Source organism: Bombina bombina, chromosome 3, assembly GCF_027579735.1.
Source record: "Bombina bombina isolate aBomBom1 chromosome 3, aBomBom1.pri, whole genome shotgun sequence".
NCBI lineage: Eukaryota > Metazoa > Chordata > Amphibia > Anura > Bombinatoridae > Bombina > Bombina bombina.
This window is the reverse complement of record NC_069501.1, coordinates 1,143,035,005-1,143,062,608: the sequence shown is the minus strand read 5'-3', so window position 1 is coordinate 1,143,062,608 and position 27,604 is coordinate 1,143,035,005. Positions and strand designations below refer to the sequence as shown.

General features: G+C 41.4%; 1 protein-coding gene across 1 annotated transcript in view; it reads left to right on the top strand.

Moving 5' to 3' along the window:
* The window catches only part of MPHOSPH8 (M-phase phosphoprotein 8), a 163,874-nt gene extending 136,472 nt beyond the window's left edge, over positions 1-27,402 (top strand). Inside the window, exons 13-14 of the mRNA XM_053708533.1 lie at positions 24,346-24,429; positions 26,835-27,402. Coding sequence (XP_053564508.1) covers positions 24,346-24,429; positions 26,835-26,876 — 126 coding nt within the window. The 3' untranslated portion in view covers positions 26,877-27,402. The remainder of the gene's footprint in view (positions 1-24,345; positions 24,430-26,834) is intronic.
* The last annotated feature ends 202 nt before the right edge of the window (positions 27,403-27,604 follow it).

Here is a 27,604-nt window from a genome sequence, read left to right as displayed (position 1 = left end):
CCGCAACAGTGCACTTTTCTGAAGGAATTTGCCCTATACTTGTCACTCAGGGGGAAACTACTGGGGGGTTTTTACTCTGAAGGTAAAAAATATATACAAAATGGTGGCAGTTTGTTTAGCGGCTGTCCGCAAACTAAGTAAGCGTAAATCTGAAAATTTAACTCGGTCTCCTGAGGTAAATGTGCAAAATAATTTATGCTGATAACTTATAGGTTCAGATTTGATAAAATACTATATGCAGGTGTTTTTTGCAAGAACCTTTAGGCAGCTGTACACCACAGCACATTCTTATGTGATCTACAGTGTACTCAATTTACTATAATATGTGCAATTTTATATTGTACTGAACATAATGACATATGCTATTACCATTTATTATAATCTGCACTATTAATACTTATTTATAAGTCAATTAAGCATTGTATTTTTATTTGTTTGTGGGTGTTCTTTGTTTTTGTTTTGTCAGTCTGCATTTTGCATACTGTTGTACTTTTCATGCTATTTGGAATATTATTTGGAGTAATGTACATTATGCAGGTTTTGTACACTGTTGGGATATATAAACTGCTAAGAGCTGTCTATGTGCATTGCATGTTCAGATAATATTTTTTACATAGACATAACTCCTATCTCTGTAGATATGCAAGACATTACATGTCCTATACTATTAGTATACTTAATTCTATAGTATATACCCCTCTAGGGATCTACCTTTCATGCATTGTACTCTAAAGGATGAACTGCATTAGTAAATAAACCTGCAGAGAGAAGAACTATTTATTTTATATCTATACAAATACGTTCTATCATGCAGATATTTAACATTGATCATGAATATTTTCATTTACAGTGGAGAACCTTTAGCTATAAGGTCTATTGGCATCTCATTTATACCTATTGTATGGGTAATTTATATTTATGCACATCAGTTTATCATGCAGCAGGCACTGAGCATTAATCATGTACATTGTGTATTTTAAGTATGCACAGTCTGCTACTTATAAAAACGTATACAAATCTTATTGAATTTGTACAGGATATATCATTTTGGATCCATCAGAAAACTAGTTTGGATATCTGGACTGATTTTCTCTTTTTCTTTCAAGAGATCGAGAGTTTTGTTCTCTATGAAGCAGAGTCCTCCTTATTGACCAGCGGTCCTATCTCATGTTGCCAAAGATCCTTCTGAGGCGGCATATATAAGGATTTGGAGGATAGGGGAATAAATCCTAGTACCTGTGTACCTCAGGGTCAATAGTTTTTACCCCAAATCTGTTCATTGTCCAAAGAAATTTACAGTTCTGTCCCAGATTTAACATCCCTTAACACGTTAGTCAGGGTTTCCACTTTATCCAAAATGTCAGTTTATGGCTAGTATAGAATTCTTGGCAGTGCATCTCTATACACAGGGATTACTTTCAGTCCTGAGGTTTGTATATCTGCAAAACTTTTCTAATTAACGTCCCGTGTTGGACGAAATCTTGTGAATGCTCAGAATCAAGATATTTTGTTTGCTCCTTATCTGAATGACCTACTAGTGCAAACTTCTTTCCTGATAATAGCTATTGCTCATACTCTCAAATTTCTGTCTTAATTAAGACCATGTTTGGTGTATTGTTGTACCCCAAAAGCTCCATAGGGTAGCATTTACAGGAATCCTATTCGATTCAATCCTTATGCATCTAGTTTCCAGACAGAACTTTACAATGTAGGATTCAGAGAGTGTCTCTCTTCCTACCATGAACTACCTTCAGTTGGTAGCTCAGTGCATGGTGACAGGGGGACTTATGGTAGCTGCTTCAGACGCAGTTTATTTTGCCCATTTTTTACTTGAGACCCCTTTAAAGGCTTGCTACCTCAGTGGTCAAATAATTTGTTTACATTTGGCATAAAGATTTCTTTGGATGTTCTGTCCGTCAATCTTTTTTTGGGGACAAAAAGTCTGTATTTGACCTTGGACATCTTTCCTAAGTCAGTCTTGGCCTATTGTGCTGACGGACGCCAGTCTCCCTGGCTGGGGGGTGGTCTGGGTTTCTTAAGAGAGTGCAAGTAGTTTGGTTTCCTCTTGAGGCAAGGTTACCAATCCACATTCTGGAACTGTGAGTGATATTTGGGCTCTCAAGCCTGGCCCCTATTGAGGGAGGAAAAGTTTGTCTCCAGTTGGACATAATCTCGGCGGTGGTCTTAATGATTTATCGAGGGGGAATATCCGCAGTCCACTGGCCATACAGAAAGTGTTTTAAATTAAGAGTGCTCATTGCTCCCTATTGGCAATTCACATACCAGATGTGAACTACTGGGAGGTGGGTCATCTCAGCGATCAATTGGTCCGTACAAGAGAGTGGTATCTCCATTAGGACATTTTCGATAGCTTAGAGTTCATAATGGGCTTAAAGGATATAGATCTGATGACCAAAGATTCAGAATGCTCTCCTATTAGACGCCTTGGTGTGTACATCGAATTTCATCTAGCATACCTGTGTAAATTGGTCAACTTCAGTAATATAAATTGCTCCAGCCTGACTCCACAGGACTTGGTATTTGGATAGTGCAGATTCTTCTTGCGCTCCACTGTTCTTCCTCTGAGACAAGACCTGTTGTCTCAAGGTCCTTTTTTTATCAGGATCTCTCTCTACTTTTAATGGTATGGATGTTGAGAGTTTTGAGACTTAGAGTTTTCGGGATTAGGTTATTTAATGTTTTATTCAGGCCAGGAAGCCTATAACACACAGGTTTTATCACTGCATTTGGAAGTCATTTTTTTAATTGGTGTTCTTCCAGAAGGTTTTCTTGTTATTCCTTTAGGATTCCTAGACTCCTTCAGTTTGTTACAGGACAGCTTTGACAAGGGTTTATCTGCTAATTTCTAAAAGGCAAATTTCTTTTTTAAGACACGATGAGTCCACGGATCATCTTAATTACTAATGGGATATTCACCTCCTGGTCAGCAGGAGGAGGCAAAGAGCACCACAGCAGAGCCGTTAAATAGCTCCTCACTTCCCTCCCACTCCAGTCATTCTCTTTGCCTATGTTGGTGATAGGAAGAGGTAAAGTGAGGTGTTATAAAAGATTCTTCAATCAAGAGTTTATTATTTTTAAAGTAGTGCCAGAGTGTGCTGCTCTGTTCTAGGGTGTAGCCGTAGTCCATATCAGTCTCTACAGTAGAGCTTTGGTGGCTTTAGAGCAATGGGAACTTGTGGGACATAATTCTCACTGCGCCTCCCATACTGATGCTGCCCTGACTAAGAAAACCTGAAGGATTTTTACTCAGGACTTTCGTTTCTTTCCAGGTCCATGGGAGGGAGAGGACCTCTTAAACCTGGGAACTGCCTTGCTGCCAGGCAGAAAATGAGGTAAGTGCTAACCTTTTTTCTGGTGGTAGAGGATCTCAGAGAAAGTTTGGGCACTTTATTAAATTTCCATCTATCCTCATTATACTTGGATTCAGTCTCTCGTAGTTTTAGTAGGGGACATTAAGGCAGTTAGGACGCAGGCACTGGCATGTCTTTCATTCCCAGGCCTAATAATAAGGCTGCCTGGGTGAAAGACAGTAACAATTTTTTATTTGCACACAGAAATTTGCATATGGGTTTGCATTTAGGGTTGTCACCTCAGCCATGTTTTCCTTGACACTTATGAGTTATACATGCTGCAGGGTGTGCAGAGAGGAACATGAATAGTGCTGTTCATCAGCACTATTCATGTAATGTCCAGAGACACAATACATGTTATGTCCAGAGACACAATACATGTTCCGTCCTGCTTACACTGCAGCATATGTACCTCATAAGTGTCCAGGAAAACATGGCTGAGGTGGCATTGCAGGTGTGCTCTTAGACATGTGGAGTTGTCTACAACCCTAAGGGGCTGACGAATTAGAATCTGTGCAATGCTTATTATGTATCATCAGATGCACAGAGGAGAGACTGCTAACAGTGGAATCGGACTAAGCAGATGTTTAGATTATGCAAAAGGATTATCGACACGTTTCCTAAAGGGTCAAATCTCTGCCTTATCTATTTTGTTTCACAGCCGTTTGGCGGATGTTCCAGATGTACAATCATTTTGTCAGACCTTGGTCGGAATCAGACCTGTGTTCAAAGAAGTTACTCCTCCATGGAGTTTGAATTTGGTTCTCAATGTTCTCCAATGGCCTCCGTTTGAGCCTATGTATTCCTTAGATATTAAATTATCTTATTGCTATATCGCAGAGTGTCAGAGCACTAGTCATTGCAGTATGAGTACCCTTATCTTATTTTTCATTCTGATGAGATAGTTTTACGTACTATTTTAGGATTTCTTCATAGGGTAGTTTCTGATCAGGAGATTATTGTTCCTTCTTTGTGTCCCTATCCTACTTCTCAGATGGTATGACGTCTACACAATTTGGATGTGGTCCATGCCTTAAATTTTTATCTGCAGGCAACTAAGGATTTTCGTCAGTCTTCTGCATTGTTTGTAGTTTTTTCAGGAACATGTAAGGGACAGAGAGCTACGGCTACGTCTTTCTTTTTGGTCTGAAGACTATCATACGTATTGCATATGAGTCTACTGGACAGTAGCCTTTCAAGAGGGTTACGGCTCATGCCACAAGGGCTGTTGCTTCCTCATGGGCATTCAAAAATGAAGCTTTTGTGGAGCTGATTTGCAAGGCTGCAACTTGGTCTTCTCTTCGCCCTTTTTCAAAGTTCTACAGTTTTGACACTTTTGCCTCAGCTGAGGTCGCTTTTTGGGAGAAAGGTTCTTCAAGCAGTGGTGCCTTCAGTTTAGGTTCCCTGTCTTGTCCCTCCCGTATCATCTGTGTACTCTAGCTTTGGTATTGGATCCCATTAGTAATTAAGATGATGCGTCAACTCATCGTGTCTTAAAGAAAATTTATGCTTACCTGATAAATTTATTTCTTTTCTTTTACAAGATATGACGAGACCACAGATTTCATCCTTATGGGATATCGCTTCCTGGTCAACAGGAGGAGGCAAAGAGCTCCACAGCAGAGCTGCATAAATAGCTCCTCCCTTCCCCCCCCCCAACCCAGTCATTCTCTTTGCCTGTGTTAGTGATAGGAAGAGGTAAAGTGAGGTGTTTAGATTCTTCAATCAAGATTTTTTTATTTTTAAATGGTGCCAATGTGTACTATTTTACTATAGAGCAGCCTCTGAAGTTATAGCCTCCTGGCTATGGGAACTGGTGGTGTTTTAGCCTTGCTGTGCCTCCCATTATTGTGCTGCTCTGATGTGCTGGTCTTAGAAAAATTTAACTAAGACCCCTCTATCTTAACAGGGCCTCAGGAGGAAGAGTGGACCTCTTGACACTGAGTTTTCATGCTGTTCCTCAGCATGGAGGTAGGTGCAGTTTTTACTTCTGGGGCTCTGCAGCATATCCCAGATCAGACTGTACTTTATTTTTTCTTTCAGGGGCTATGTGCTTAAGGGCTTCCCTGCTGCAATATGTTAATCCTCATCTAAGTGCAATATAATGAGCTCTGACATATGTTTATTTCCCCAAACATTCTGAGACAAGTAAGAGACTAGAAGCGTTTGGGTATTGGGGTGATAGATATTGTATGTTAATATGTTGGGCAGGTCTGGTTTACGGTGGCAGTATGGACACTTTGCTAGATCTTATTTGGCTGACGCTGGGGACATTACCGGAGGTCATGTTTAAACTTTGTAATAAGGCTCCGGTAAATGGTGGTTCACAGTTTATTTTTTGCGGAGGTTATGTTTACGCCCACGATGGGCGGGGCTTGATGTTTGCGCGCTTTCCACGCATTAACTTCTCCATTAGGTTCCGGCTGGCAGCGTTTCCTCACGGTCCCTAAGTTTGCTTGTTGTGAATTTTTACAAATGACCTTAGGTGCGCCGTACGAGGGGTGGTAGTTTCGAGCACGTGGAGGCAGGTAGGAGCCGCGGCGAGGTGACTGTCATTTTTTCTGGCCAGTGAATTACTTGTAGACCCTAACAACACAGGGAGTGTGGATAAGATTAATTAAGAGCTTCTCTCTGGCTTTTTGCCTATAAAGGGGTTAGCGCAGAGGGAGTTTTTTAAAGACACAGTACTATAATTTTTATTACTGCTTCTGTGGCTCGACCAAGCTTGCTTTTGTTTTTTTTCTGTTATCATGGATGACATTGTTACACTTTGTCCTTCATGTATAGAGAGAGCTTTACAATGTAAAGAAAAAATATTTTTTTTTTAGTAAAGAATGTTCTCAGACTGATAAGATTCAGGGTATGCCGCAACTTTCTCCCCAAGCGTCACAGCCTTTAACGCCTGCCCAAGCGACGCTGTGTTCTTCCACTGCGTCTGCTTCATTTACTCTGCAAGATATGGCTGCAGTTATGTCATCCACTCTTTCAGAAGTTTTATCTAAGTTACCAGCCTTGCAAGGCAAACACAGTATGACAGAGGCCCACGGGGTCACTGCGACTTCTGATGCTCTGATGTCTATCTCTGATGTACCCTCCCAGGGCTCTGAATTGGGGGGTAGGGAGGCCCTGTCTGAGGGGGAACTGTCTGACTCAGGGAGTGCTTTACTTCAAGTTTAAATCTGAAAGACATAACTGTCTGAACACCTCAGTCTGCTACTATGTGAGGTTCTGATGACTCTGGACAACTGTGACTCTATTGTGGTCCCTCCAGAGAAATTGAGTAAGATGGACAGATATTTGGAGGTCCCTTCATATTCTGACAATTTTCCGGTTCCTAAGAGAATTTCGGAGATTATTGCTAGGGAGTGGGAAAGACCGGGTATCCCGTTCTCCCCTTCCCCTATGTTTAAGAAGATGTACCCTATATCTGACACCGTTCGGGATTCTTGGCAGTCGATCCCTAAGGTGGAGGGAGCTATCTCTACCCTGGCTAAGCGTACGACTATCCCTATCGAGGACAGTTGTGCTTTAAAAGACCCCATGGATAAGAAGTTAGAGGGTCTTCTCAAGAAACTTTATGTTCACCAGGGGTTTCTATTACAGCCAACAGCTTGCATTGTAACTGTTACAACTGCGGCTGCCTTTTGGTTTGTTGCTCTAGAAGAGTCTCTTAGGACTGAGACTTCCTTAGAGGAAATACAGGATAGAATTAAGGCCCTTAAACTGGCTAATTCTTTTATTACGGATGCCGCCTTTCAGATCACCAAATTGGCGGCTAAGAATTCAGGATTCTCCATCTTAGCACGGAGAGCCTTATGGTTAAAATCTTGTTCTGCGGATGTCTCCTCGAAATCTAAGCTCTTAGCTATTCCTTACAAGGGAAAGACCCTGTTCGGGCCTGACTTGAAGGAGATCATTTCTGACATTACGGGAGGTAAGGGTCACCTCCTCCCTCAAGACAAAACATCCAAACTAAAGGGTGGACCGAGTAATTTTCGTTCGTTTCGAAATTTCAAAGGAGTCACTTGGAGACCCAACCAGGCTTGGAACAAGGGTAAACAAACCAAGAAGCCAGCTGCTGCTACCAAGACAGCATGAAGGGGCGGCCCCCGATCCGGGACCGGATCTAGTAGGGGGTAGACTTTCTCTCTTTGTTCAGGCTAGGTAAGGGACGTTCAGGATCCATGGACACTGGAAATCGTGTCTCAAGGGTATCAGTTGGAGTTCAAAAATTCCTTCCCCAGCGGAAGGTTTCTTCTTTCACAATTGTCTGTAGACCAGATAAAAAGAGAGGCGCTCTTACGTTGTGTAAAAGACCTCTCCTCCATGGGAGTAATTTGTCCCGTTCCAATACAGGGACAGGGGTTTTACTGAAATCTGTTTGTAGTTCCCAAAAAAAAGGGAACATTCAGACCCATCTTAGATCTCAAGAGTCTAAACAAGTTTCTCAGAGTCCCATCCTTCAAGATGGAGACTATTCGGACAATTCTTCCATTGATCCAGGAGGGTCAATATATGACTACCGTGGATTTAAAGGATGCATACCTGCATATTCCTATCCACAGAGATCATCACAAGTTCCTGAGGTTTGCTTTTCTGGACAAACTTTCAGTTTGTGGCCCTACCTTTTCGGTCTGGCAACGGCATCCAGAATCTTCACGAAGGTTCTGGGGTCTCTGCTAGCGGCTCTCAGACTGCAGGGCATTGCAGTGGCGCCGTATCTGGACGATATTCTGATCCAGGCGTCTTATCAGCTGACAGTCTCATACCGACATTGTTCTGTCCTTTCTCAGGACTCACGGGTGGAAGGTGAATCTAGAAAAGAGTTCTCTAATTCCACAGACAAGGGTTCCTTTCCTGGGAACTATAATAGACTCGCTATCCATGAAAATCTTTCTGTTGAAGTCAGAAAGTTAAAGATTTTGGATACATGCCGAACCCTTCAGTCCAATCCTCGGCCGTCAGTGGCTCAGTGCATGGAAGAAATTGGATTGATGGTGGCAGCAATGGACATCATTCCGTTTGCCCGTTTTCATCTCAGACCTCTGCAACTGAGCATGCTCAGACAATGGAATGGAGATTATGCAAATGTGTCTCAAATAGATCTCGATCAGGAGACAAGGGAATCTCTTCTTTGGTGGTTGTCGTCGGATCATCTGTCCCAAGGGACGTGCTTCCGCAGACCCTCATGGGTGATAGTGACAACGGACTCAAGCCTACTAGGATGGGGTGCAGTCTGGAACTCCCTGAAGGCTCTGGGTGTGTGGACTCGGTCGGAGTCTTTACTTCCGATCAATATTCTGGAGTTGAGAGCAATTTTCAATGCACTTCAGGCTTGGCCTCAGTTGGTTTCGGCCAAATTCATCCGATTCCAGTCGGACAACATCACGACTGTGGCTTACATCAATCATCCGGGAGGAACAAGGAGTTCCTTGGCGATGACGAAATTATCCAAGATAATTCAGTGGGCGGAAACTCACTTGTGTTTTCTGTCAGCAATCTACATCCCAGGGGTGGACAACTGGGAGGCGGATTTCTTTGCCAGTCTGATTCTAAGGTGGGGCAGGCCGGAGCTGGATCTTATGGCGTCTCGTCAGAATGCCAAGCTCCCGAGATACAGATCCAGGTCAAGGGATCCTCAGGCCGAACTGATAGATGCCTTGGTCGTTCAACCTAGCTTATGTGTTTCCTCCATTTGCTCTCCTCCCTCGGGTGATTGCTCGAGTCAAACAGGAGAGGGCCTCGGTGATTCTAATCACTCCTGCATGGCCTTGCAGGACTTGGTATTCAGATCTGCTGGACATGTCATCTCTGCCACTGTGGAAACTTCCACTGAGGCAGGACCTTCTCATTCAGGGACCCTTCCATCATCCAAATCTAATTTCTCTGCAGCTGACTGCTTGGAGATTGAACGCTTGATTTTATCTAAGCGTGGGCTCTCTGATTCGGTCATTAATACCTTGATTCAAGCTCGTAAGCCTGTTACTCGAAGAATTTACCGTAAGATATGGCGTAAATATGTTTTTTGGTGCAAATCCAAGGGTTACTCTTGGAGTAAGGTCAGGATTCCTAGGATTTTGTCTTTTTTCCAGGAAGGACTGGAGAAAGGGTTGTCAAATGCACTACCACTCTCTTCTAATCATCTTTGAGCGCATTCCTAAATGGGTTTGTTATTTATAATACTTTTTTAATTATTTACCCATTTGAATTATTCATCTACTCATATATGTAAGGGTAAATTTAACCAGTTAAAATTGCCTCACTAAGGGGATTTATTGTTTATAGTATATACCAATTAGAGCCTTTTGCACTACCAATTTTAGCTACACGTTAGCGCCAGGGGTTATTATAGTAATATTTTTATTACTATTGTATGATTGTATTTGTCTTTGTGGAGTTTGAGGATACTCCATTTACCCAGTGGTTTATTGGTAATTATCCCAGCGCAGATTGAGCACACCCTTTCTCAGAAAGGGTTGTCAGCAAGTTCATTAAAGGGGCAGATTTCTGCTTTATTTATCTTGTTACACATGCGTCTGGCAGATGTTCCAGATGTTCAATCCTTTTGTCAGGCTCTGACTAGAATTAAGTCTGTGTTTCGACCAATTGCTCCTCCTTGAAGAACATTAAGAACTAAATTCAAACTCCAAAGGGTTCCGTTTGAACCTATGCATTCCATAGATATTAAGTTATTATCTTGGAAAGTTTTATTTCTTATTGCTATTTCTTCTGCTCGCAGAGTTTCTGAGCTTTCGTCATTACAATGTGATTCTCCTTATTTTATTTTCCATTCTGATAAGGTGGTGTTGCGTACCAAACTTGGTTTTCTTCATAAGGTTGTTTCTAACAAAAATATTAATCGGGAAATTGTTGTTCCTCCTTTGTTCCCTAACCCTTCTTTTAAGAAGGAGTGTCTGTTACATAATTTTGGACATAGTCCGTGCCTTGAAGTTCTACTTGCAGGCGACTAAGGATTTTCCTCAAACATCTTCATTATTTGTTATTTTTTCTGGGAAACGTAGGGGTCAGAAAGCTACGGCTACCTCTCTTTCTTTTTGGCTGAGGAGTATTATCCGTGTTGCATATGAGACTGCTGGATAGCAGCCTCCAGAACAAATTACGGCTCATTCTACTAGGGCTGTGGCGTCCTCACGGGCATTTAAAAATGATGCTTCTGTTGAACAGATTTGCAAGGCTGCAACTTGGTCGTCTCTTCACACTTTTTCCAAATTTTCCAAATTTGATACCTTTGCCTCGTCCAAGGCTGTTTTTGGGAGAGAGGTTCTTCAAGCAGTGGTGCCTTCCGTTTCGGTTCCTGTCTTGTCTCTCCCGTTCATCCGTGTCCTATAGCTTTGGTATTGTATCCCATAAGTGAGGATGAAATCCATGGACTTGTCGTATCTTGTAAAAGAAAAGGAAATTTATGCTTACCTGTTGTTTTTCTAAGACAAGTTTTTTATTTTTTGTAAAACTTGTCACCTCTGCTCCTTGGCTTTTCCTTTCTCTTCCTAACTTCGGTCGAATGACTGGGTTGTGGGGGGAAGAGAGCAGCTATTTATGCAGCTCTGCTGTGGAGCTCTTTGCCTCCTCCTGTTGACCAGGAGGCGATATCCCATATAAGGATGAAATCCGTGGACTCGTCGTATCGTAAAAGAAATAAATTTATCAGGTAACCATAAATTTCCTTTTTTGACACGAGTCCACGGCTCGCCCTGTTCCTTTAGACAGGTTGTGGGTTATTGTTCACTTCAGACACCCCTGCACCTTGGCTTTTCCTTTCTTTTCTTAACTTTGGTCGAATGACTGGAGTGGGAGGGAAGGGAGGGGCTATTAACAGCTCTGCTGTGGTGCTCTTTGCCTCCTCCTGCTGACCAGGAGGTGAATATCCCATTGGTAATTAAGATGATCCGTGGACTCATCATGTCAAAAAAGAAATACATTTATCAGGTAAGCATAAATTTTCTTTTCTGCTTTGTTTTCCTTTTTTATAAGAAGTTGTCTTATTCGTTAGAATTGATCAACTTGTGAATCTTATTCCTCCACCCTTAAATCTGAATCTAATTTTCTCTGCATTCATAGTTCTTTGAGGCCGAATTACCAATCTGCGGGGGGACATGATCTGCTGTGGCGGATCTTGTCCACCGCACATCGATAAATGCCGACAGCAAACGCTCTCAGCATTTATCATTGCACAAGCATTTCATTAGAAATGCTTGTGCAATGCTGCCCCTGCACATTTGCGGCCAATTGGTCGCTAGCAGTGGGTGTCAACCCGATCGTATGCGTTTGGGCGGATTGCTGTCTGTTGCCTCAGAGGTGGTGGACGAGTTAAGGAGCAGCGGTCTTAAAACCGCTGCTTCTTAACTCCTGTTTTTGGCAAGCCTGAAGGCTCGCACGGAAACCGTTACATTTAGCTCAATACGGGGCTTGATAATTCGGCCCTTTTGTTTGAACTAATGCATTATATTGGTATCTACTTTTACCTTGGACAGTGCTCTTACTATTAGCAATCTCTTCAGCAAGGAGAGTTTGAGTTGTTTCCCTTGTCTTGTGATTCTCCATTTCTAATTTATTCACAAGGAGAAGGCTATACTTAGGAGTAAAATCATATTAAGGACTAAGAGTTAACAGGATCTGAACACCATGAAGGAATTTTCCTAAGTAGCAGCTATTCCTTAATCTTGGGCTAGTCTATGCTTTTTAAGTTCTATCTCCATGCTACTACAGATTCCAGACAAACCTCGAGTTTTTCTCTACTCTGGGACTCTTAAGGGGCAAAAACCTACTACGGTAAAGTGAGTCACAGGGCTTTTCTACAGACGGGATAGTTACCTACTAAGCATATTATAGCTCTTCTCAAGAGCAGTTGAAACATTGTGGTGTGTGGGGTTTTTTTTGTTTGTTTTTAATGCTTCTTTGGAGCAGATTTACAAAGCTGCAACATGTCTTCCCTGCATGTTTTTTTCAGATCTTATTGCTTTGAGGTTTTGCTTTTGGCAGGAAAGTACTTCAGGCCACAGTTGCGGCTAATTACCAACTGCCGTGAAAAATTGACCCACCCTTCCCTGATATTAATCCAATATGTTATGGAGGACTGTGGACCGTTATCATTTTACGAAAGAAAACAAAATTTATGCTTACCTGATAAAAAAATTATTTCGGAATGATGGTCCACAGGCCACGCCTGTTTCAATTTTTGGCGACCATTCTAATGACACTTTTACAAACCCAGGTTTGTCTTTCCTACCTATGTTTTCTATTCCCAACTTGGCGATACGTTAAACTAAGAGAAAGATGGGAGGGTTTTTAAGCTCTGATATGGGTTCTTGACCACCTCCTAGTGGCAGGAAATATATCCCATATGTTATGGAGGACTGTGGACCATCATTCAGAAAGAAAAGAATTGATCAGTTGAGCATATTTCTTTTTGAAGACACAATGAGTCTACCGATCATTCTTCATTACTTAAGAGATATTCACCTCCTGGTCAGCAGGAGGAGGCAAAGAGCGACACAGCAGAACTGTTAAATAGCTCCTCCCTTCCCTCCCACCCCAGTCATTCTCTTTGCCTACTTTAGTGCTAGGAAGAGCTAAAGTTAGGTGTTAGAAAAGATTCTTCAATCAAGTGTTAAGTAGTGCCAGAGAGAGCTGCTTTGTTCTAGGGTGTAGCTGTAGTCCATATCCGTCTCTTCAGTTTTTAATGGCTTTAGAGCACTAGGAACTGATGGGACATAATTCTCACTGGGCCTCCTATACATTGATGCTGCACTTCTCCTGACAGCCTAAGCACAATTAACTCAGGCTTATGATTTTCCACAGGGCTATGGGAGGGAGATGACCTCCTAAACCTGCTGAGCTGCCCTGCTGTCCGGCAAAATACAAAGGTAAGTGCTAACTTTGTTTTTATTCTGGGAAACGGTAATCTCAGAGGCAAGTTGGCACTTTAAACTGTTTCATATTACATAAGGCTCAGACACAGAGATCCTTGTGTGGGGACATCTATCTCTCTTGTTAATAGAGGATACTGTAGGACAGCCATGAGTACTGGGGCTGGGGAGCTCATTTTTTATTGCTGGTGGTTATTTCCTATCGGTTTAGTTTAAGTCTCTTAAGCCGATCGGGTTAGGTTTAACTGTGACACCCACGATGGGCGGGGCTAGCGCACAACTCTCAGCCGTAGCTGCCATAGCCTGCAAGGATGGCGTCGGCACATTGTGGCTCTAAAACCGCATAGTTTACTGACAAGTTAAGCAGGCGGTTATAGGGTTATTGGGCTTTTACACACCCGGATAGTTCCAGCTCTAAAGAAGGTTGAGTCCAGGGAGTGAGTCCGGTTTGGCAGGTAGGCACCTCAGCAGAGTTGCTGAGGTGTAGGGGTGTTTGAATTTTTTTCTGTTTAGCTGCTGGGATACGTTGGCTATTACAGTAAAAAAGTTAGCTTTTAAAATTTAAATACACAGTAACGGTTTCTTTTTTCTGTCATCAATTTTTTTGATATTGAACAATTTGATAGTAAATTTGTCTTTTTTTTTTTTTTTAGCACATATTTCCCAAGTAGTAGAAAAAGGTTTTTTTTTTTCTTGTTAAAATTTAGAGACAGTAACGTCTTATTTATAAAAAAAAAAAAATTAGTAAACTTTCTCCAACATAGGTGTGTCCGGTCCACGGCGTCATCCTTACTTGTGGGATATTCTCTTCCCCAACAGGAAATGGCAAAGAGTCCCAGCAAAGCTGGTCACATGATCCCTCCTAGGCTCCGCCCACCCCAGTCATTCTCTTTGCCGTTGCACAGGCAACATCTCCACGGAGATGGTTAAGATTTTTTTGGTGTTTAAATGTAGTTTTTATTCTTCAATCAAGTGTTTGTTATTTTAAAATAGTGCTGGTATGTACTATTTACTCTGAAACAGAAAAAAAGATGAAGATTTCTGTTTGTAAGAGGAAGATGATTTTAGCAGAAGTTACTAAAATCGATTGCTGTTTCCACACAGGACTGTTGAGATGAAGTAACTTCAGTTGGGGGAAACAGTTGGCAGACTTTTCTGCTTAAGGTATGACTGGCCATATTTCTAACAAGACTATGTAATGCTGGAAGGCTGTCATTTCCCCTTATGGGGACCGGTAAGCCATTTTCTTAGTTAAATAAAAGAATAAAGGGCTTCATAAGGGCTTAAAAAACTGGTAGTCATTTTTCTGGGCTAAAACGATTGCTTTGCTAGGCATATTTTGCAGATTCTAACTATTAATGGTTATTATAATCTTAGGGATTGTTTAGAAAAACGGCAGGCACTGTGTTGGACACCTTTTTCAGATGGGGGCCTTTTCTAGTTATAGACAGAGCCTCATTTTCGCGCCACTAATGCGCAGTTGTTTTTGGAGAGCAAGGCATGCAGATGCATGTGTGAGGAGCTAAGAATCACTGAAAAAGCTTATAGAAGGCATCATTTGGTATCGTATTCCCCTCTGGGCTTGGTTGGGTCTCAGCAAAGCATATAGCTGGGACTGTATAGGGGTTAAATGTAAAAACGGCTCCGGTTCCGTTAATTTAAGGGTTAAAGCTCTGAAATTTGGTGTGCAATACTTTTAATGCTTTAAGACAATGTGGTGAAATTTTGGTGAATTTTGAACAATTCCTTCATACTTTTTCACATATTCAGTAATAAAGTGTTTTCAGTTTGAAATTTAAAGTGACAGTAACGGTTTTATTTTAAAACGTTTTTTTGTGCTTTGTTGACAAGTTTAAGCCTGTTTAACATGTCTGTACCATCAGATAAGCTATGTTCTATATGTATGAAAGCCAAGGTGTCTCCCCATTTAAATTTATGTGATAATTGTGCCATAGTGTCCAAACAAAGTAGGGACAGCAATGCCACAGATAATGATATTGCCCAAGATGATTCCTCAAATGAGGGGAGTAAACATGATACTACATCATCCCCTTCTGTGTCTACACCAGTTTTGCCCACACAAGAGGCCCCTAGTACATCTAGTGCGCCAATTCTTATTACCATGCAACAATTAACGGCTGTAATGGATAACTCTATAGCAAACATTTTATCCAAAATGCCTACTTTTCAGAGAAAGCGCGATTGCTCTGTTTTAAACACTGTAGAGCAAGAGGACGCTGATGATAACTGTTCTGACATACCCTCACACCAATCTGAAGGGGCCATGAGGGAGGTTTTGTCTGAGGGAGAAATTTCAGATTCAGGAAAAATTTCTCAACAAGCTGAACCTGATGTTGTGACATTTAAATTTAAATTAGAACATCTCCGCGCACTGCTTAAGGAGGTATTATCTACTCTGAATGATTGTGACAATTTGGTCATTCCAGAGAAATTATGTAAGATGGACAGGTTCCTAGAGGTTCCGGTGCCCCCCGACGCTTTTCCTATACCCAAGCGGGTGGCGGACATAGTAAATAAGGAGTGGGAAAGGCCCGGCATACCTTTTGTCCCCCCCCCCCTATATTTAAGAAATTATTTCCTATAGTCGACCCCAGAAAGGACTTATGGCAGACAGTCCCCAAGGTCGAGGGGGCGGTTTCTACTCTAAACAAACGCACTACTATTCCTATAGAAGATAGTTGTGCTTTCAAAGATCCTATGGATAAAAAATTAGAGGGTTTGCTTAAAAAGATTTTTGTGCAGCAAGGTTACCTTCTACAACCAATTTCATGCATTGTTCCTGTCACTACGGCAGCGTGTTTCTGGTTCGAGGAACTAGAAAAGTCGCTCAATAAAGAATCTTCGTATGAGGAGGTTATGGACAGAGTTCAAGCACTTAAATTGGCTAACTCTTATTTTAGATGCCGCTTTGCAATTAGCTAGATTAGCGGCGAAAAATTCAGGGTTTGCTATCGTGGCGCGCAGAGCGCTTTGGCTAAAGTCTTGGTCAGCGGATGTGTCTTCCAAGACAAAATTGCTTAACATCCCTTTCAAGGGTAAAACATTATTTGGACCTGATTGAAAGAGATTATTTCAGACATCACTGGGGGAAAGGGCCACGCCCTCCCACAGGATAGGTCTTTTAAGGCTAAAAATAAGCCTAATTTTCGTCCCTTTCGCAGAAACGGACCAGCCTCTAATTCTACATCCTCTAAGCAAGAGGGTAATACTTCACAACCCAAACCAGCCTGGAGACCAATGCAAGGCTGGAACAAGGGTAAGCAGGCCAAGAAGCCTACCACTGCTACCAAAACAGCATGAAGGGATGGCCCCCGATCCGGGACCGGATCTGGTGGGGGGCAGACTTTCTCTCTTTGCTCAGGCTTGGGCAAGAGATGTTCAGGATCCTTGGGCGCTAGAAATAGTTTCTCAAGGTTATCTCCTGGAATTCAAGGAACTACCCCCAAGGGGAAGGTTCCACAGGTCTCAATTATCTTCAAACCAAATAAAAAGACAGGCATTCTTACATTGTGTAGAAGACCTGTTAAAGATGGGAGTGATTCATCCAGTTCCAATAAGAGAACAAGGGATGGGTTTTTATTCCAACCTGTTCATAGTTCCCAAAAAAGAGGGAACATTCAGACCAATTTTGGATCTCAAGATCCTAAACAAATTTCTCAAGGTTCCATCGTTCAAAATGGAAACTATTCGAACGATCCTACCTACTATCCAGGAAAATCAATTTATGACTACCATGGATTTAAAGGATGCGTACCTACATATTCCTATCCACAAGGAACATCATCAGTTCCTAAGGTTCGCTTTTCTGGACAAGCATTACCAGTTTGTGGCACTTCCATTCGGATTAGCCACTGCTCCAAGGATTTTCACAAAGGTACTAGGGTCCCTTCTAGCGGTTCTAAGACCAAGGGGCATTGCAGTAGTACCTTACTTGGACGACATCCTGATTCAAGCGTCGTCTCTGTCAAAAGCAAAGGCTCATACGGACATCGTCCTAGCCTTTCTCAGATCTCACGGATGGAAGGTGAACAAAGAAAAAAGTTCTCTGTCCCCGTCAACAAGAGTTCCCTTCTTGGGAACAATAATAGATTCCTTAGAAATGAGGATTTTTCTGACAGAGGTCAGAAAATCAAATTCTAAGCTCTTGTCAAGTACTTCATTCTGTTCTTCGTCCTTCCATAGCGCAGTGCATGGAAGTAATAGGATTGATGGTTGCAGCAATGGACATAGTTCCTTTTGCACGAATTCATCTAAGACCATTACAACTGTGCATGCTCAGACAGTGGAATGGGGATTATACAGACTTGTCTCCGACGATTCAAGTAGATCAAAAGACCAGAGATTCACTCCGTTGGTGGCTGACCCTGGACAATCTGTCACAGGGAATGAGCTTCCGCAGACCAGAGTGGGTCATTGTCACGACTGACGCCAGTCTGGTGGGCTGGGGCGCGGTCTGGGAACCCTTGAAAGCTCAGGGTCTATGGTCTCGGGAAGAATCTCTTCTCCCGATAAACATTCTGAAACTGAGAGCGATATTCAATGCTCTCAAAGCTTGGCCTCAACTAGCAAAGGCCAAATTCATAAGGTTTCAATCAGACAACATGACGACTGTTGCATATATCAATCATCAGGGGGGGAACAAGGAGTTCCCTGGCGATGGAAGAAGTGACCAAAATAATTCAATGGGCGGAGGATCACTCCTGCCACTTGTCTGCAATCCACATCCCAGGAGTGGAAAATTGGGAAGCGGATTTTCTGAGTCGTCAGACATTCCATCCGGGGGAGTGGGAACTCCATCCGGAAATCTTTGCCCAAATAACTCAATTATGGGGCATTCCAGACATGGATCTGATGGCGTCTCGTCAGAACTTCAAGGTTCCTTGCTACGGGTCCAGATCCAGGGATCCCAAGGCGACTCTAGTAGATGCACTAGTAGCACCTTGGACCTTCAACCTAGTTTATGTATTCCCACCGTTTCCTCTCATTCCCAGGCTGGTAGCCAGGATCAATCAGGAGAGGGCTTCGGTGATCTTGATAGCTCCTGCGTGGCCACGCAGGACTTGGTATGCAGACCTGGTGAATATGTCATCGGCTCCACCATGGAAGCTACCTTTGAGACAGGACCTTCTTGTTCAAGGTCCATTCGAACATCCGAATCTGGTTTCCCTCCAACTGACGGCTTGGAGATTGAACGCTTGATTTTATCAAAGCGTGGGTTTTCAGATTCTGTAATAGATACTCTGATTCAGGCTAGAAAGCCTGTAACTAGAAAAATTTACCATAAAATATGGAAAAAATATATCTGTTGGTGTGAATCTAAAGGATTCCCATGGAACAAGATAAAAATTCCTAAGATTCTATCCTTTCTACAAGAAGGTTTGGAGAAAGGATTATCTGCAAGTTCTCTGAAGGGACAGATCTCTGCTTTATCTGTTTTACTTCACAAAAGGCTGGCAGCTGTGCCAGATGTTTAAGCATTTGTTCAGGCTCTGGTTAGAATCAAGCCTGTTTACAGACCTTTGACTCCTCCCTGGAGTCTAAATCTAGTTCTTTCAGTTCTTCAAGGGGTTCCGTTTGAACCCTTACATTCCGTAGATATTAAGTTATTATCTTGGAAAGTTTTGTTTTTGGTTGCAATTTCTTCTGCTAGAAGAGTTTCAGAGTTATCTGCTCTGCAGTGTTCTCCGCCCTATCTGGTGTTCCATGCAGATAAGGTGGTTTTGCGTACTAAGCCTGGTTTTCTTCCGAAAGTTGTTTCCAACAAAAATATTAACCAGGAGATAGTTGTACCTTCTTTGTGTCCGAATCCAGTTTCAAAGAAGGAACGTTTGTTACACAATTTGGACGTAGTCCGTGCTCTAAAATTCTATTTAGAGGCTACTAAAGATTTCAGACAAACATCTTCCTTGTTTGTTGTTTATTCTGGCAAAAGGAGAGGTCAAAAAGCGACTTCTACCTCTTTCCTTTTGGCTTAAAAGCATTATCCGATTGGCTTATGAGACTGCCGGACGGCAGCCTCCTGAAAGAATCACAGCTCACTCCACTAGGGCTGTGGCTTCCACATGGGCCTTCAAGAACGAGGCTTCTGTTGACCAGATATGTAAGGCAGCGACTTGGTCTTCACTGCACACTTTTGCCAAATTTTACAAATTTGATACTTTTGCTTCTTCGGAGGCTATTTTTGGGAGAAAGGTTTTGCAAGCTGTGGTGCCTTCCGTTTAGGTGACCTGATTTGCTCCCTCCCTTCATCCGTGTCCTAAAGCTTTGGTATTGGTTCCCACAAGTAAGGATGACGCCGTGGACCGGACACACCTATGTTGGAGAAAACAGAATTTATGCTTACCTGATAAATTACTTTCTCCAACGGTGTGTCCGGTCCACGGCCCGCCCTGGTTTTTTTAATCAGATCTGATGAATTATTTTCTCTAACTACAGTCACCACGGTATCATATGATTTCTCCTATATATATTTCCTCCTGTCCGTTGGTCGAATGACTGGGGTGGGCGGAGCCTAGGAGGGATCATGTGACCAGCTTTGCTGGGACTCTTTGCCATTTCCTGTTGGGGAAGAGAATATCCCACAAGTAAGGATGACGCCGTGGACCGGACACACCGTTGGAGAAAGTAATTTATCAGGTAAGCATAAATTCTGTTTTTTTTATTAAAAAATAATTCTTATTGTGCTAAGTATGGACTTAGGAGCCTTGGAAAATGTTACTTGCTCCCATGTGTTTGGATGCAAATGTGGAACCACCATTTCCTTTCTGTCCCTCATGTATTGAGAGGTCTTTAAGTTATAGGGATAAGATTTTTGATGAGCAAAATTTCTCAAAGGTAGATGCCTCTCAGGAGTCTAATGACGAGAGTCAGAGTATGCCGCAGCTTTCTCCCCAAGCGTCCCAATCTTTAACGACTGCGCAAGCAGTGCCCTGTACTTCTGCTCTAGCGTCTGCTTGAGTTACCTTAACACATAGCTGCGCTTATGTCTTCCACAATTTCTGATGCGTTGTCTGCTTTTCCTATGCTTCAAGGCAAGCGTAAGAGGAAAGACAACCATGATGTCAGTGAGGTTTCTGATTCTATGGTGGCAATCTCGGATGTACCCTCTCAGGGAACTGAGATGGAGGGTATTGAGGTTCTATCAGAAGGCGAAATTTCAGACTCAGAAAGTTCATTACCTTTGACAGATTCAGAGGTTGTATCTTTCAGGTTTAAACTAGAACACCTCCGCCTGTTACTCAGGGAGGTTTTGGTTACTTTAGACGACTGATTCTACAGTAGTGGTCGCTCCTGCGAAGTCAGGTAAATTGGATAGATATTTTGAAGTTTCCTCTTACTCTGAATTTCTAAATTGGCAGCTAAGACTTCAGGGTTCTCTATCCTAGCCCGCAGAGCCTTATGGTTAAAACCTTGGTCTGCGGATGTGTCGTCTAAGCTTCTAGCAATTCCTAACAAGGGAAAGACCTTGTTTGGACCTGGTCTGACAGAAATTATCTCTGATATCACGGGAGGTAAGGGTCATCTTCTTCCTTAGGATAAGAGAAACAAACAGGACAGAGTAATTTTCGTTCCTTTCGAAATTTTAAGGGAAATTCTTTCTCTTCCTCCTCCTAAACCAGAACAATCTAAGCCTACTTGGAGACCCAACCAGTCTTGGAACAAGGGTAAACAGTCCAAGAAGCCTGCTGCTGAAGCCAAAACAGCATGAAGGACATGCCCCCGATCCAGGACCGGATCTGGTAGGGGGCAGACTTTCCTTCTTCATTCATGCTTGGGTTCGGGATGTTCAGGATCCCTGGGCAATAGAAATAGTGTCTCGGGGATATAAACTGGAGTTCAAAAACTTTCCTCCCCGAGGAAGATTCCTTCTTTCAAGATTATCTGCAAACCAGATAAAAAAAAAAAAAAGGCGTTCTTACATTGTGTAAGAGACCTCTCCTCCCTGGGAGTGATTATTCCTGTTCCAGTACAGGGGCAGGGTTTTTATTCAAATCTGTTTGTAGTTCCCAAAAAGGAGGGAACCTTCAGACCTTTCTTAGACCTCTAGTGTAAACCAGTTTCTCAGAGTTCCATCATTCAAGATGGAAACTATTCGTATCATTCTTCCATTGATCCAGGAGGGTCACTTTATGATGACAGTGGATTTAAAGGATGCATATCTACATGTTCCTATCCACAGAGATCACAAGTTCCTATGGTTTGCCTTTTTGGACAAACACTTTCAGTTTGTGGCTCTTCCTTTCGATCTGGCCACGGCACCCAGAATTTTCACAAAGGTTCTGGGGTCTCTGCTGGCAGTTCTAAGAACACGGGGCATTGCGGTGGAGCCTTATCTGGACGATATTCTAATCCAGGCGCCATCTTGTCAACAAGCAAGATCTCATACCAACATTGTGCTATCCTTCCTGAGAACTCACAGGTGGAAGGTAAATCTGGAAAAGAGTTCCTTAATCCCGAAGACAAGGGTGATTTTCTTGGGAACTCTAATCGATTCTATATCCATGAGGATTTTTCTGACACAGGTCAGGAAATCAAAGATTCTAGGTACCTGTCGAGCCCTTCAGTCCAATCCTCGGCCGCCAGTGGCTCAGTGCATGGAAGTAATCGGACTGATGGTGGCGGCAATGGACATCATCCCGTTTGCTCGTTTTCACCTGAGGCCTCTGCAGTTAAACATGCTCAGGCAGTGAAATGGAGATTATGCAGACTTGTCTCCTCGAATAACCCTGGAACAGGAGACAAGGGACTCTCTTCAATGGTGGTTGTCTCTGGATCATTCTTACCAGGGAACCTGCTTTCGCAGACCTTCCTGTGTAATTGTGACAGACGCCAGCCTTTTGGGGTTCCCTAAAGGCTCAGGGAGTGTGGACTCAGGCAGAGTCTGTTCTTCCTATAAACATTCTGGAACTAAGGGCGGTCTCCAAGGCCCAGTTTATCAGATTCCAGTCGGACAACATCGCATCAGTAGCTTACATCAATCATCAGGGAGGAACGAGGCGTTCCTTAGCGATGACTGAGGTAGCCAGGATAATCCGGTGGGCGGAGGTCCACTCTTGCCATCTGTCAGCGATCCACATGTCAGGGGTGGACAACTGGGAGGCGGACTTTCTGAGCAGGCAGACTTTTCATCCGGGAGAGTGGGAACTCCAACCTGATTCTCAAATGGGGTCGGCCGGAGTTAGATCTCATGGCATCTAGTTAGTATGCCAAGCTCCTGAGATACGGGTCGAGGTCCAGGAATCCCCAGGCGGAACTGATAGATGCTCTGGCGGTTCCTTGGTTCTTCAATCTTGCATACCTATTCCCTCCGTTTGCGATTCTTCCTCGGGTCATTGCTCGAATCAAGCAGGAGAGAGCACCGGTGATCCTCATTGCTCCTGCTTGGCCTTGCAGGATTTGGTATGCAGATCTGGTGGACATTTCATCCCTGCCACCTTGGAGACTTCCATTGAGGAAGGACCTTCTCATTCAAGGGCCCTTCCTTCACCCAAATCAAGTTTCTCTGAAGCTGACTGCTTGGAGATTGAACGCTTAATCCTATCCAAGCAGGGTTTTTCTGATTCGGTCATAGAGACCATGATTCAGGCTTGTAAGCCTGTAACTAGAAAGATTTCCCATAAGATATGGCGTAAATATCTCTCTTGGTGTGAATCCAAGGGCTACTCATGGAGATTCCCAGAATTTTGTCTTTTTCTCCAAGAAGGTTTGGAGAAGGGTTTATCGGCAAGTTCCCTAAAGGTTCAAATTTCGGCCTTATCTATTTTGTTACACAAACATCTGGCCAATGTCCCAGATGTACAATCATTTTGTCAGGCCTGTGTTCAAACCAGTTACTCCTCCATGGAGTCTGAATTTAGTTCTCAAAGTTCTGCAAGGGGCTCCGTTTGAGCCTATGCATTCCTTAGATATTAAGTTGTTATCTTGGAAAGTTTTATTTCTTGTTGCTATTTCTTCAGCTCGTAGAGTGTCGGAGCTCTCGGAGTTGCAATACACTTCGCCTTACCTTATTTTCCATTGAGATAAGGTAGTTTTTACGTACTAAACTAGGTTTTCTTCCTAAGGTTGTTTCAGATAGGAACATTAATCAGGAGATTGTTGTTCCTTCCTTGTGTCCTAATCCTCCTAAGAAAGAACGTATTCTGCACAATTTGGACGTAGTCCATGCTTTAAAAATTTATTTACAGGTGACTAAGGACTTTCGTCAGTCCTCTTCTTTGTAATTTTCTCTGGAAAACGTAAGGGTAAGAAAGTCACGGCTACCTCTTTCTTTTTGGCTGAAGAGTATCATCCACTTTGCATATAAGACTGCTGGACAGCAGCCTCCTGAGAGGGTTACGGCTCATTCCACTAGGGCTGTTGCTTCCTCATGGGCATTCAAAAATGAAGCTTCTGTTGAACAGATTTGCAAGCTGCAACTTGGTCCTCTCTTCACACTTTTTCTAAATTTTACAAATTTGATACTTTTGCCTCTGCTGAGGCAGCTTTTGGGAGAAAGGTTCTTCAAGCAGTGGTGCCTTCCGTTTAGGTTCCCTGTCTTGTCCCTCCCGTATCATCTGTGTCCTCTAGCTTGGGTATTGTGTCCCATAAGTAATGAAGATGATCCATGGACTCATTGTGTCTTTAAAAAGAAAAGAAAATGTATGCTTACCTGATAAATTTGTTTCTTTCTAGACCCGATGAATCCATGGCCCGCCCTGTTAGTTTAGACAGGTTGTTTTGTTTGTTATAAACTTCAGACACCTCTGCACCTTGGCTTTTCCTTTCTCTTCCTAACTTTGGTCGAATGACTGGAGTGGGAGGGAACGGAGGAGCTATTTAACAGCTCTGCTGTGGTGCTCTTTGCCTCCTCCTGCTGACCAGAATGTGAATATCCCATAAGTGATGAAGATGCTCTGTGGACTCATCGTGTCTAAAAAGAAACAAATTTATCAGGTAAGCATACATTTTTTCTTTTTTTTCTTTTAGGCTTCTTTAACTCACTGATACATTAAAAACATAATGCTGTACTGTAGGATGTTACTAATATATACTTAGTTTATTTTTTAATTTTTTTTTTCCCCCTATAGGATTCTCATTTTATTTATTCGTTTAGCCCAGTAGTTGGAGTTAATAAGCTTTTTATTAGATTATCAGAAGCATCATCAGCTAAGGTGAGTTATTTTTCAGTGTTTTCAATTTTAGAACAATTCTATGACACTCCCACGCATTACACTTAAAGGACCAGTCACCACAGTAGATTTGCATAATCAACAAATGCAAGATAACAAGACAATGCAATAGCACTTAGTCTGAACTTCAAATGAGTAGTAGTTTTGTTTGTTTTTTCCCCCTCACAATTTTTTAAAAGTTGTCTTTTTCCACTCCCCCTGTACCTTTGTGACAGCCATCAGTCAATCACAAATGCATACACATACCATGTGACAGCCATCAGTCAATCACAAATGCATACACATACCATGTGACAGCCATCAGCCATTCACAAATTCATACACTTATTCTTGCACATGCAAGTAGGAGATGGTGACTCAAAAAGTTTAAATATAAAAAGACTGCACATTTTGTTAATGGAAGTAAATTGGAAAGTTGTTTAAAATGGCATGATCTATCTGAATAATAAAAGTTTAATTTTTGAGTGTCCCATTAAAGGAACCATAGCTGCTTAAAGAGACTTTAAAAACAATTTTTTTCATGATTTAGATATAACATACAATTTCCAATTTACTTATGTGGTTAAATTTACCTAATGCTCTTGAAATCCTGTATTGAAGCAGCAATGCACTACTGGGAGCTAGCTGCACACAAGTGAGCCAATGACAAGAGGCATGTGTGCAGCCACCAATCAGCATCTAGCTCCCAATAGTGCATTGTGGCTCCTGAGCTTACCTAGTTATGTTTTTTTAACAAAGGATACCAAAAGAACAATGCAAATTAAATAGTGTAAAATGGAAAGTTGTTAAAAAAATAAATAAAAAAATAATAATAATAAAAATAATCCATAATCTATCTGAATAGAACATTTTTAGTTTTATGTCCCGTTTAAATTTTAGCCTGATGGTAAGTAAAGTCAGCTGGGTGTTGTGACCATTTAAATACGTCCTGAGGAGCACACTGTGTGTGTTTATATTATTTATAAATGCTAATTATGCCAACCAAAGCACAAATTGGCTGAATAATTTAACATACATTGATAATGTGTGCAACTAACTGAATTTTTTTTTTTTACAAATTTTAACTTAACGGGACATGAAACCCCAAAAAAATTCTTTCATGATTCAGACAGAGCATACAAAGGATTAGAAGAAAACAAAGAAAATTTCATAATAGAAGTAAATTGAAATGTTTAAAATGTTATGTTCTACCTGAATCATAGAATAAATATTTGGGGTTATATGTACCTTTTTTTTTTTTAGTAATGATGGTGGTGAGCCTATTTAATAGGTCTGTGAAGAGAGCACTGTATATACAGTATGTATATGTAATGTTTATCTTTGTCATGGGGTCTGGAGTGTCGTGAACAAGAGTGACGCTAACATACTTGTTTTATTGACGCCGTAATAGATTTACTGACAGGGTGGCTGCTGTAAATTTAAATCTTCATGGGGGAAAAAGAAAATAGTCTAGCTAAATGCTATTTAAAATCATTTGTGCATTTCTTTTTTTATTATTTGGAAAGCCACATTTAAAATGAATTTATTCGTCCCATGCTTTGCTTGTTAGAAGAGATCTGTGACCACCAGACGGTTTATACATATGTTAATATAGAAAACTTGTTAATAAAGGGACACAACTCAAAATAAACGTTTGTATTAAAACTGCATGCTCTTTCTGAATCCTTATCAAATGTTTCACAGTCTTTTTATATTCACTCTTTCTGGGGAGCAAGATCCTACTGAGCATGTGCACAAGCTTAAAGGGTATATGTATACTAGTCTGTTATTGGCTGATGTCTGTCACATGATACAGGGGGCTGGAAAATGGGAGAAAAATTAACTTGTCAAACAAATCTACTGCTTATTTGAAATTCAGAGTAAGTTCTATTGCATTATCTTTTCATTGTGCACGTTAGTTATGCAATTCTGCTGCATTGATTTGGTTCTTTAAAGGGACACTGTACCCAAAATTTTTCTTTCGTGATTCAGATTGAGCATGAAATTTTAAGCAACTTTCTAATTTACTCCTATTATCAAATTGTCTTCATTCTCTTGGTATCTTTATTTGAAATGCAAGAATGTAAGTTTAGATGCCGGCCCATTTTTGGTGAACAACCTGGGTTGTCCTTGCTGATTGGTGGATAAATTCATCCACCAATAAAAAAGTGCTGTCCAGAGTACTGAAATCAAAAAAAAGCTTAGATGCCTTCTTTTTCAAATAATGATAGCAAGAGAACGAAGAAAAATTGATAATAGGAGTAAATTAGAAAGTTGCTTAAAATTGCATGCTCTTTCTGAATTACAAAAGAAAAAATTTGGGTTCAGTGTCCCTTTAACTGAAACTACTTGAGGAATCTACTTTTCACAACTAATGGTGATTTTTTTCTCTCTCTCCCCCTTTCTAGGTGAAGTTGTTAGTATGTGCATACAGAGTCCAGCTTCAATAAATTGTAGACTTTAAAAAAACAAACTTGTATCATGTTATCTATACTAGGTTTGTTGTCTTGTGTATATACTTTGTTAAAATAAAAAATGAATTGTTCTCCCGTTTATGGGATTATTTTTTTCTCTGTACAATAGTTACCATTCTGAATCTATGTATGAGTAGCAAAGGTACCATCACTAGATTTATTTACTAAATCAATATTTATGTAATATAAGATTCACTGCTAATGGCTGCCGTTTCAGAACATTTTGTGATGCATATTTTCATATTTTTTTCTCTACTAATTTATATCACAAAGTGAGTTTAGTAGTTGATAATGTTACCTCTCCTGTACATAATGGATATTTTAAGATTTTTAGAGCTACTGTTATATATATATATATATTTTAATTTGTGTACATAAAGTGAAATGTTATGATGATTCACTTGCCGTATTGGCTGTGTACCCAAGATGTGTTGAAGATTGCCAATAAATAAACGATAAAATATTTCCACAGTGTGGAATAATAAATAACTATTTAGTAGCATTTGTTTGTTTTTTCTTTCTGTAGGCATTTTATGTACTGTTCATTAGCACTGTTAAACTTGTGTGTGATGAGAAATAATGGTCAAGAAGAAGAGTTGTGTATAGGGTGACCATATTGCCATTTTAAAAAGGAACACAAATGATAAATACATGTCAGGGCTGCTTGAAGAAATGTTTTGTATAAAAACCCTGACATATGTATT